Source organism: Manis pentadactyla, chromosome 5 (genome assembly GCF_030020395.1).
Source record: "Manis pentadactyla isolate mManPen7 chromosome 5, mManPen7.hap1, whole genome shotgun sequence".
Classification (NCBI taxonomy): domain Eukaryota; kingdom Metazoa; phylum Chordata; class Mammalia; order Pholidota; family Manidae; genus Manis; species Manis pentadactyla.
This window is the reverse complement of record NC_080023.1, coordinates 31,536,710-31,549,550: the sequence shown is the minus strand read 5'-3', so window position 1 is coordinate 31,549,550 and position 12,841 is coordinate 31,536,710. Positions and strand designations below refer to the sequence as shown.

General features: G+C 43.1%; 1 protein-coding gene across 8 annotated transcripts in view; it reads right to left on the bottom strand.

The window, feature by feature from the left end:
- The window catches only part of TBC1D1 (TBC1 domain family member 1), a 221,079-nt gene that overhangs the window by 134,803 nt on the left and 73,435 nt on the right, over positions 1 to 12,841 (bottom strand). The window contains exon 1 of one of the 8 annotated variants that reach the window (XM_036908462.2): positions 11,250 to 11,650. The exons of the other annotated variants lie outside the window; for them this stretch is intronic. Within the exon in view, the coding sequence (XP_036764357.2) occupies positions 11,250 to 11,279 (30 nt within the window). The 5' untranslated portion in view covers positions 11,280 to 11,650. Of the gene's footprint in view, positions 1 to 11,249; positions 11,651 to 12,841 lie in introns of those variants that run through there. 8 annotated transcript variants of the gene reach the window in all.

Genomic DNA, 12,841 nt, shown 5'->3' with positions numbered 1-12,841 from the left:
TTTATTCAATCACAGTTAAAGCAAAAAAAATTGTTAGACCTAAGGAACCTTCAAAATCTAGAGTGAGGTGCCCCATGACACTGTGGACCTTTAACACCTATATCCAAACCACAATGCTGACTCCCAAACTGGAAACAATGTTTCTGAGAATGATATTTCAGCTTAAAGTACATAGTCTTTCCTGAGTAAAATCAACTGGGAGATTGTCAAGTGGGATTTACTGCATTTGCAACTTAATTACCTCTGAATACCAAATGCTACTTAGAGGTTTTACGTCTCCCTCAGCCCCTTTCATTGCGAGACTAATATGTAAGCACCTTCCAAAACCCGTCTTCTCCATGAGGGCAGGAACTGTACTTTGCTCATGCTGGCATCTCTGTCCCAAGTGCCCGGCACTGAGAAGATGCACAGTTAATGTATTGTAGTCAACAATGGACTGGAAGGAGAAGCTGGATTTATTGGCTGAGAACATTTGAAAATACTACAGGACTACCTAAACAGTGTGTGTCAACAACAAAACAATTAAAACAGAATTGTATGCTCTGGTGGTCTGGAACACTGAGCTCCTTACTTGGGGGAAAAACCCAGAGTTCACAATCTCAGCTAGTTTAGACACTAAAGAATTGACAAAATCAAACCCTGGTATGATGTTCTTAGCAGCTGCACTAATATCGGGTGGGACAGGCTCTTGAAGGGCTGCCTTCCCTGAACCTCCAGTGTAATATAAATCCCTACGTATTACCTTCCTATATTTTTAAATTTAGGAAGAGAATGCCTTCCATTCACCTAGAAACACAGTAATACGGCTATAAGAGAGTTATGACTATAATAGAAGCATGAGCAATATTTGGCGCTCATTCTATAATTAATAATGAGTGCACAAGGAGCGAAACACATTACTCACATGCTTAAGTCAAATTCTACAATTAAATCTCTAGTATTTTAATTTTGGTCTATAAATTATGTGTGTAAAAAAACCAGAAGCCTGACACAATAGAGACCATCACAATAGGCCTGTGCAAATGCCTCTGGGCAAATACTGCCTCAAAGATCTTACAGCTTATTTTCACCTAATGACTGATTTCCTTTGGGTCCACCCAGTAACAAGAACTTCCACAGAATACCATTTGGCCAATTCTCTGCCTTCCATGGTCTACAATTATGAACTCCACTAAACAAATAAACTTCCTTCCTGTTTTTAAAGTTTTCCAAAATTGGAGAATCTACGTCTCTGGTTGGCACACTATAATAGCCCTGGCCATGAAGAAATTCTTCACAGTATTTTGAGACATGAAAAGGACTTCAGAAACAAATGAGCAGCCACTGCCTACCCCTATGCTAGGGAAGGGGAAATCAAGGCAGAGTTTGTGACCCTGGGCAAGGTCACACAGGATTCTGGTGGCAGAGGCCCAGGGAATTCTCTCTGCCCTATTTTCCCCTTATCTGATCTAAATTACTGGTGCCCCGACAAAAGCATTTGCTCTTGCTCTGTGCTATGGAACCAGGGCTTATGTTGACTTCATGCAGTACATGTAAAAACAAACCACCAAAATATCATAGTGAGTACAGGGTGATTCAAAAAACTCTGGACTAAGAGTCAGGTTGTTAACACCTCGATCTTAGCTATGACTTTGACAAAGCTACCTCACGTCTGGAGGGCTCATGTTTCGTCTTTAAAAAATGGGAACAGAAGTAACTACAAAAGTCTTCTCCACCCCAAAATTCAATGATGGCGAAGATGGCTTTCCCTTACTAAGTGCTAATGTGAGCCCAGCAATGTTCTAAGTATATTTTGTGAAGAAATCCTCTATGGCCTGGAAGATGGCTATTATCCCATTCCGTGGGTGAACACATTCATGACCTTGTCCCGGATCATACCTCCCCTGGAAATGAGTGGAGAAGGGATGTGTCCTAGGCCGATGGCTCCAGGGGTCCCTCTTCCTTATGAGAGGTGGACAATCTAAGATGACTGACCTGACTTTCAGTGATACAGACATAGATTCCAAACTGAGAACAATCAAAGTGATCATTCGACATGATGACCTCTTTTTACAGATCAAGGACTGAGGACCAGGGAAGTATAAGTCAAGAAATCTAAAGGAAATACATGGCTACGCCCACCCCATTGCCTAGATAAGCTCATCCTAGAGTGTGTGTGCATCACTTACATCATCTCATCTGGACCAACCAGGCCTACCTAATACAATGCAGTTATCATCATTCCCACGGCATCTGGCCACAGCTAAATGGCAAACTCAGGGAGAACCTAGGCCTCCAACCAAGCTGGTTAACTTCCCACCTCGTGTACTGTCATAGGCTAGAGAGAATGGCCCCTGTGCTGGGGTCTCTGGAGAGCCTATTCTGAAATGACTCTTACCAAACTTCCCAGAGAAGCTGAGTAACTATAAAACATGGTTCTATGGTGCTCTGAAAAGAAAATCAGATAGGTAGTGACGATAATATTCCAAAACTCACAACTCAAAAGAAAATATAGAAAATTCAGATTTATGGTCACCTCAGAACTGACCTCTTTCAGTGTATCATTTCGTTGCCTCTAACCTCCCCTGAGTCATGATCTATCTTCAATCTTCCTACCAGTGATTTTTCTCTTATTTCCTGTTTTCTTCCCTTCCTTTTCATGGACATCATGAAATTCTGTCATTTAAAAAAATATTAGCTCCACTTCTTGTACAGCTTTAATATTAAACACCTACTTTTAAAAGCGGGTTAGAGGAATAGTTTACCCCTCTCACCAAGGGGGAAAAAAATTCAATTTCTTAGTGAGATAAGATTTTTCTTAAGTCCTGACCACCCTTGTTTTATATCTTGAACATATCTTGTAATCCCTTTATTACAGAGATAGCATAGGTACAACAGATAAAACATGAATTTAAAGCCAGACAATTCAAGCTTTAATCATAACAGCTATGACAAATTACCTAACTGCTGTGAACTTCAGTTTCTTCATACTTCTTTCCCAAAAAGAGTGGGGGGAGGAATACCACTACCTCCACGATTATTAACAAGTTGACAGCTCCCAACTCAATGGCTAGCACATATTAAGTGATTGAAAACATAATCACCTCTACCTTTCCATGGCTGTATTAATGTACATGTAATTTTCCCTCCTGTTAAATCTGCTTTACAAATGACATTTCTCTGAGCACACTCAGAATCTCCCTCACTAGAGGAGAAGTTCCATTATACACACCTACCCCAACTCTCCTGAGTCTGCAAGTCACTAGAGCTCAATACTGGGGAGCTATGTCACCACACTGGACTTCAGCAACTTCCACTCTCTTCAGATGCTCAGGCCTGGTTTCTTCCTGCACACAGATCACACGACTGGTGGGGCCGAGTGTTTGTGACACCTGTCGGAGGCTCTCCACCTACCCCAACAAACTGCTCAACTTCAAGCTGCCTCTCTTTGCCCATTTCCTCACAGGCACCTTAGCCTACTCTGAAATATACATGGACACACTCAAGTGATTAAGTAAGGTATTCCGAAATACAACACATTGATAGACTTACATACTTCCGATTTTAGTAAAATACTTTAGAGAAAAGCACATACAGATCAGCAGGGCAATATTCACAAGGTGTGCAAAATCTAGGGTCCAAGACCTTGGGTTGAAGTTCTGTCACAACTAGCTGTGGGAGCTTGCTCAAATTAAGTTACTTCACTGCTCTGGTTCTCAAATTCCTCATGTAGAAAAAAGACTAAGGAATTACATTCTGGTTACACCAGAGTAACCACCACACTAGGTACAATTACTGATAGGTACATGTATGCCCTAAGGTGTGCTGGGATAAAAGAAAAGCATCTTTCTTAACTCTGCATCTCCTTGTGTCTGGGTATTTGATGCGATGACCCTTCCCCAAGGTTAAGTGTCACTAGTCTCAAAAACAAAGCAAACAGAGCTGGAAAGCAACCCTGAGTAATTCCAAAACATGCTGTAAAACTACAGTAACTACTTCCTCACTATTCTTTTTTAAATTCCACCATATCAATGACCTACAACTCAATCATCTTTCTTTTAAAACTTAGCTCATCTCTCATCTCTTAAGAAGTCTTCCCCCTCCCAGCTGAGTGATTTATTGAGCATACATCTGTATCATCACCTTATAGTATCTTCAAAGGTGCGCCTCTCCCAGCTATAATGCAAGCTACTCAAAGGCTGGGCTTCTGTCCTATTCTCTGAGTCCACCGTGCCTACCACCACACATGCCCAAAAACCACTGACTTAAGCTGCAAACTTAACCATGTTTTAAACAGTTGACATTTGCAGACGGTCTTCACAATTTCCTGCACAGATTCTGACATTACTCAATTTTAAAACAGGATCTATTAAAAGATAAATACAGAATACATTAATTTTAAGGCTGAGAAAGAAAGGCTCAGCAAAGTTAATGGCCAAGCTCAACCAAAGTAAGTGAATAAGGCCTATGAGTTTAATCCCATTATAATACATGACAGACATAAAAATTAATATGAAGTACTAAAGTACATGAAAACGAAGGACATCCTCTTCTATCACATCTTTGTTATAAATCTAACAAAATAGTATGGACTGCTGGTTCATCACTCTGCAAATAGCAAAATCAGAAACAGAAATAATGGAAAAATTAAAGATACTTAACTTTAAATTCATAACTATAGCCAAATAAAGTTCTTTTTTTAAAATACCGTTGGGACATGCAAATTAAAGCAACACATATGAGTTGCCACTACACACCTATCAGAATACCCACAACCTAGCACACTGACACCACCAGATGCTGCACAGGATGTGGAGAAACAGGAACTCTCAGCATTCATTGCTAGTGGGAATCAAAATGGTACAGCCACTCTGGAATATAGCTGGGCAGGTTCTTACAAAACTGAACACATTCTTACTATATGATCCAGCAATCGTTCTCCTTGATGTTTACCCTAAGGAGCTGAAAACTTACATACACACAAAAACCTGCACAATACTGTTTATAGCAGCTTTATTCATATTTGCCAAAACTTGGAAGCAACCAAGACGTCTTTCTGTGGATGAATGGATTACCTGAGGTATATCCTGACAATGGAATATTATCCAGAACTAAAAAGAAATGAGCTACTGAGCCATGAAAAAACACAAAAGAGACTTAAAATGTGTATTACTAAGAGAAAGCTGATCTGAAAACATATATATTTATTTTATTCCTACTAGATGACATTCTGGAAAAGGCAAAATTATAAAGATCAGTGGTTGCCAGGGGTTGAAGAGATGAATAGGCAGAGCACAGAAGATTTTTATGACAGTGAATCTATTCTGCATACTACAAATATATGCCGTTATACATATGTCAAAACACACAGAATGTGCAACACCAAATATGAACCAGTGTAAACTATGGACTGGGTGATGATGTGTCAAGGCAGGTTCATCAGCTGTTAACAAACATTATCTAGATGTTGCTGAGGAATGTTGATAATGGGGGAGGCTATGCACATGTGGGAAGAGAGGGTATATGGGAAATCTGTGTGCCTTCTGCTCAATTTTGCTCTGAGCCTTAAACTGCTCTAAAAAAATTAGGTCTATTAAAAAAAAAAGAAAAGGGCAATCTGAATCTAATTTTCAATAGCAATCTGATTCCTAGCCTATTCTAATATCCTACTAGAATTTGGAGAAAAGTTAAATATACTGAAAAACAGAAAAGGCCAAAGTCTTTTTTAATTCAATAAACTGGATTGTTAACATGTAAAACATTCAAAGTTTTAAGAGGGTGCAAGAGTATGCAGTGCAAATTTTTTTTCCTTCTACTCCTATTCACCAGACACCCAATTTCCAGATTATTGAAATTTTTTAAAGTTTTCTTTCATGGGACATTATTTTCAGTATTACTTTCCCATATACAAAGGACTAATCTGCAATCAAGGCATTTGTTCCTGAAACTATGAGCAACTCCTCTAATGGTAGGAATGTAGAAAACACACACATTAAGAACCTTGTGATTCAAAATGTGGTCCCCAGACGAACAGCGTCAGCACCACCTGGGAGCTGTTGGAGATGCAGGCTCTTGGGTTCCATCCAGATCCAGCAGAGCAGAGCTGTACTTTAATAAGATGCCCAAGTGATTTCTATGTGCTGGTATAAGACAACATCACCCGTTTTCATGGAGTTTAATGACCAGTAAAGGAGCTACAACATTCAAATAACTACCACACAAAGCATCACACAGAATGGACTCTGCGGCTATGAGTGTTTGGGGGAAGATCAGCTTTGGTCCCCTAAAGCATCCCTACTGCCCCAGGATAAAATGCCAGCTCCTCTAAAAGGGTCTATATGCCATAAGAACTGTGGCCTCTGTCCACCTGCCCAGTCTTACCCTCCATTACTCTGTACAGCAGATGCTCCTGCCAGCCTGACCAGCAGCCTGTGACTGAGGGTCCTCCACCACGCCTCCAGGTCTTCTGCACTTTCTACTCCAACGGCCTGGTGCACTGTCCCCTGCCTGGCTAAATCCTCCTCGGCCACATTCAGGCTGGGGCAGGAGCCACATCCTCTCCTCCCATGGCACAGCCAGCTGGCTAGTGGTCTATCCTCCCCTGCCAGAACTCCTACAGAGCAGAGGAAATACCTTAGGGGCTCCTTTTCATCCAATGAATGAATATCAGAGATGCTTCAGGGAAGATGGGAAGGATTTAGACAGTCAGAAACAGAAGACCAAGACTGAGGCACATACAGGTTAAGGTCAGTTTAAAGAATCTGTCTAGAGGAAAAAAATATAGTTTCCTTTTTCCTCATTATGAAATCAGCTCTGGGCTTGGTGTCCTGGTGTGTATTAGACGGGGTTTCTATCTCTGCTTTTCTCCATTCTCTCTTAGTAAAACCAACCTGTGCCCAAGTTACTGTCACTCCAAGCAATTATAGCTCCCAAAGCCACTGCCAAACAAAACTGCCCCAAAGGAGTTCTGCTGAAGTCTTGATTAGACTATACCAGCTTTCTTGGTAGAGGCAGCAAAATTTCAAATTCAGGGAATGTCTATGACAAGGAGTTTATCCCTCTTTATTAAATTTAAACATCTGCTGATTGAAAGTAATATAATTCCACAAAAGGACTAAATTTATATTTTGAAATACTTCATCATATTAATCTGGGGCAAACCAACTTCAGACTGACTAAGCAAACAGCCACTCTGCTGCCTAAACACTAGCAACAGTCAGAGCCACACCTTACCGAAGGCTGCCACACTCAGGAACAGGAGGCCAAGTTCAGCGGTCCAAGGCACCCAAGGTGGGCTGATCCAGTCTGCAGGAAACCTCAAAGGTAAATAAGCCCAGGGAGGGGACACAACTGTGCTGAAAGCAGGGGTCAGAAGCAGCCAACCAAAGGACACGTTGTGTTTGTACTCAAAGAAAAGCAGTTACTTGGTGATTTGCACCAATCTCACACAAACAAGATAGCAGAGCCACTGGGCAACATCATTTCAGAAGATAAAGAACAATTATGTATCCACTGGTGTCCCTTCCTTACTACCAAAGTCCAAGCTACATACCACCTCCTGCCCAAACCGCAACAGCCCCCAAGTGGTCCCTCTGCTTCCACCCAAAGCATACAAGAGCTGCCACCACTCCTTTTTCCTGGCTCTAATGGCTTCCCACTGCGCCTGAAAGCAAATCCAGGCCCCATACTGACCCCCAGAACCCCAGGAATCCTGGTCCAGATACAGGTCCCCAACTCAGGACCCACCTCTCCACACCAGCTCACTGTACTCCAGTCACACCCGCCCTCCACATGCTCACCTGGCGCTGCCTGCAGCCCTCGCTCCCTGATGTTCCCTCTGCCCAGAACAGGCTTAGTGCCTTCTGACCACTCAGGTGGAATACCACCCCAGCCTCCAGTACTCTCCATCAAACCGCCTTGTTTGTTTTTCTTCCTAGCACTTACTACCACCTGAAATTAGTTTGTTTACCTTTTTTGCTTGCTTCCTGTCTCTCCTACCTAGAAGTTGAGCTCTGTAACAACAGGGAGCTCATCTCCCTTGTTCATTGCTAAATCTCCAGTTCTTCAAACAAACCTGGCATATAGGTGCTCAATAAATATCTGGGTTGAACACATTTGTTAAATGGCTATAAACCTGTTTTAGGCAAGGCCGAAATATGAAAAACCTGGGTCACATAAAATATTAGTGACTGCTTGTTTTACAAAAGGATTGCTTCCCTAAAGCATTTTTAAATACTGGCTTACAAAGCTTCAGCATGCACACTTTTTAAGGATAAGTCTATTGTGCAAAGTGAACTAATTCCTCCTTCATCATTAAAAAATAAGTAAGGGTATGAACAGGGCATGGTACACAGAAGGTACCCAATAAACACCTGCTGAATAAATACATGAGCACTGGAAAATAACTTAATACAATGCATAAACTTATGAAACTGCACTGGGATTTGAGAACACAGAAAATTTGGATATATTTAGGTCCCATTTCCCATTTTATCTGATACACTGACATATATATTTAAAAGCCACAAACTTAAGATACTATTACCTTAGTTATTATCTTTACAGGCAGGTGCTAATCTAAAATAAATTCAAAGTTACCTGGCAGTTCAATATTCTTCACCGATTGATACATGGAGGCATGAAAACAAATGACATACTCAAAACTGCCAGACTGTGAGGACATCTATGGGTTTAGTATGAAAATCACAAAGCTTGAGAATTTGTTTTTACTTATAATATAAAAACTCAAGTGTCCCCAAAGAAAGACTAATCAAGAAATCACACCCTTATAAAACCTGGCCCCATTGGCAATACAATGCACACTGGCCTTAATGATCCAAGTCATGACCAGTTTAACAACAAAAAAAAAACTGCATTTTTTTTTTAAACAGATAATCTCTTGAAATAAATTCTTCCCTGTTTTGACTTTATTCCCACACCTTGAAATTGCTCACTCTTACATATTCAATATTTATACAATTCTAATGCATCATCCAAGAAAAATTTCCTACTCGGGTATCCATCTACATCAAGGGATGCCCGCTCCCTCCTTCCCTACCAGGTGTTGAGCTGCAGTTTGCAAAGTTCAAAACAGAAAAAAGTAATTAGATGTGCAAGTGTTTGTGTGAAGTGTGTGCTCCTATGAATTTGTGTGTGTATTCTTGAAGGGTCAAGAAACATCAAGTATCAATGTACTCTGGGATTACATATACTATGTGTATTATCTGCTCTTCTTGTTTCTGCTTTTAAAACACTCCCAAGTTTATAATGCAAAGTGTTTTTAATGCCTTGTCTCTTAACCATAAATCAGGTAGGTTCCATAAAGTCATTCTTACCTGTAACACCAAGAAATGGACTTTCAAAGAAAGATTTAACATTCTAAAAGCTCTCACTGAATACTGTCTATAAAAATTCATTTCAGGATGCAATTTTTAATAGCATACCACCTAGAAGAAATGAAATGTAAAATAACTACAATTTTCAAAATTATGCTGACAACTAATTGATAACTTTGCTCCAAATATATTTCATAGTTGGTGGTTGTTCTGTAGTTTGACTTTGGAATAACATGATTCAGAATTTAGATGAAGGTATCAACATACAGTTCACAAATCTTGAGAAATTTGAGAACTACATAAGCTTTTAAAAGTACTGCCAGTCGGAGAAGACTGACAATCCTCATTTAAAGTCTTTGATGATTTTTTGGAAATAAGGCTTCAGTCTGGTGTTTTCACTGCCACCTTGGCAGGCCAACGTAAACAGAAGTCCAACTTAACTTCTGTAGTGAAAAATTCTGGAAAAGTAAATAAAACTATAAAGCAGTACTTGCAATAAGCTGGGTTTTTGGGGGTATTTTTTGAGATTTGCTTCTTATTAATTTTGGAATTTAAAAAATGAATCTTTTTTCCTCCCTTTAAAGGCCCTTGGCATATAAAGCATAGCAATATAAAAATGGATGCAAATTCTCAACTAGAAAGAGTAGTAAAATGTATCAGACAACACACCTTTAATTACTTTTTAAACCACATGACACCATATTTAAAATTTACCATTACTTATAAAAGCCAATTAGCTATCATTTCAAACCCAGAAAATCTGGGCATTATCAATCGCTCAGTCAAAAACTACAAGGACTCACAGCTTTTTTGAAAGTCATTTCATTTTGCCACCAGCTGGGAAGTAAAGATTCTGGTGAGGATTCCGAGACAGAATAGGATATAGTGCCTGCTAATAACTAACGTTATCTGGTTTCAATGTCTCCATTTTATTACCACTTAAGCGACAGGTGAAGCCTTGTGCCTCACAAATAGACATTATAAAAGTGGACTTAAAAAAAAGCACTCCAAAAACATTCCATCATAACTGAAGACAGAACCACCATCTAATGATTATTTGTAAAGGGTCACAAAATGGCTAAAGGGTACCCCATGACCTTATCACTCAGCCCCCTCAGGAGCAAACCCTGCTACAGGGCTGGCAAAGGGAAGAGTCCGTAGGGGAGGGAGAAAGATGCCCCTCTGACCCGCTGGCCTTCAGAGGCTGGGAGCGATGCATCATTCAAAACACCCAGGTAGCTGCTACTCCGGGAGGGTATAAAAATAATTCCATTACTGTGTCAAGCTACTTGGTACTACAGAAATCTACTCCAATCCTTTCATTTTAGAAAAACTGTAACTGGCCTGTATTTGTAACGCTCAGTTATTCTAAGGAGGTCAGTGTTCTGAAAATAAAACTTTTAAAACTTAGATCTCAAAACCTGCCCTTTGAAACTAGTGAGTTTAAAACAAAAGGCAGACACCCTCTGTGTGCACCAAGCTCAGCCTGTGGCAGCCTCAGCGCACTATCCCGGCAACCGAGCCAAACCTGTACCCAGGAGGCTGCCACACAGGTCCCGCGGCCAGGAAAACACCGAGCGGCGAATCGCGGCGCGCGGAGGCCTGCGCGGCCAAGGAAGCCGGGCGCAGGCGGGAACACCTGGGGCTCGGCGTCCTGCCTCACTCTCCCCACCAGTGAAATGGGCGTGAGGCCACTGTGCCCGTTCGCCCACGGGGATCCAAGACTAATGAATGAGAAAGAACCACCTGGCAGACGACCCGGGCCGCACAGGCGCGTTCCCCGGGTTGCGGGCGCCCCCTGCCCGGCCTTGACCCCGCCGCGGGCGCCCGCCGCCCTCACGACCGGACGGTTCCCAATGTTCCCAGAACCGCGGCCCTGGTGCCGGCTCCCGGGCTGCCCGCCCCGGTAACGGGCGCCGGCCCGACGCCGCCTACCTTGGCCACCCAGCTGAACAATGGTGACATCGCGGGCCGGGCGGCGGCTCCTCGCCCGTCGCTCCTGCTCACTCCGGCCGCCGGCCCGGGAGACGGCGAGCAGCCGGGGGCGGGGTCGAGGCGCGGCGGGGCCGGGGCATGGCTTCCCCCGCGGCGGCGGCGGCGGCGGCGGCGGACTCCTCCCAGTTCGTCACCGCCCGGAGAAGTCGCGCCCGCAGGCGGCCGGCGGAGGACGGGAAGTGGGTGTGGGGAGCGGGGGCGGGGCGGGGAGGGAGCGCGGCCGGCCCCGCCCCCTCGGCGCGCGGCGGGAAGCTGGGACGCGCGGGGGTCGTCCTCCTGCGGGAAACCCCCGGCCGCGCGGCTCGCGGGGGAGGAGTCTGAACCCTGACGCCGAGCGACGCGGCTTCCCAGGCTTCAGGAAGGTCCGTTTCGCACGACTTTCAGAAAACTAGGAGTTGTACTCTGAAGTTTGATTTAAAAGCCCCAGAGTTGGCGCGAACACAAAGCCCGCCCAGCTTTCCAGGGGTTTCTTCCGAAACGCTCGAGATTGCTGGTAAAAAAGGTCTCGTGTTTCCCCAGTCCCTAATACCTTTACAGAATCAAAGGTAGGTAGTTTCCTTGGAGTGAGAAAACTCAGCTATTGGAACTAGAAAAGAGGTCAGGGAAAAGAACCTTTAGGTCCTGCCAGCCGGGAGGCTTAAGCAACGGGAGAAATGTTGATTTCACTGCGTTTTCTTTCTCTCCCAAGGCAAGACAAGACAGTGTAGTCAGTTTATAGCTGCAAAGGTTAAGCTGACTTTCTAACTCAGACACCCTAGAGTTACACGTTGAAAAAAAAGGTCCAAAGGTCTAGTATATATGTACATATGTATGTGTGTGTCATTTCCAGCCGCTCACTGAGTTCCTCAGGTCAAATAGCCACTCGTCCGAAAACTAACGCTTCTTCCTTTTGTCATATTAATTGCGCATTTGCTTCATGATAGGCCAGTAGCGCATTTTAATGATGTTCTTCAAATACCTGGCATCTGAGTTAGGTGGACGTATTATCAATTGCTGTAAAACAAATTACCCCAAAACTGAAAGGCTTAAAGCAGTTTCTGTGGGTCAGAAATCCAGGCACATCTCAGCTGGTCACCTCCGGCTCAAGTTCTGTCTTGAGTTTGCATTCAAGCTGTTAGTGGGGGCTGCAGTCATAATCTCAAAACTGGACTGAACTGAAAGATCCACTTCCAGGCTCACTCACATAGTTGTTTCTAGGATTCAGTTCCCTGCAAGCTGCTGCACTCAGGCCTCAGTTTCTAGCTACATGGTGGGGTCCATAAGGCTGCTCACAAAGTGGTAGCTTGCATCTCCCAGCACAAGGGATCCCAGAAAGAGTACCTGTCCAAGAAGGAAGTCGGTCATTTTATAAACTAATCTCGGGAATGACATCCTCAAACTTCTACTGGATTCTGTTAACTGAGCAACTTTAGTCAACACTCTAGGGGAAGGGATTACACGAGGGCATGAATACCAAAAGGAGAGGATCATGGGGGAGGGAGGAGATGTCATTTTTTGTTTCTCATCCAGGTAGGGTGCATGAATAAGGTAAA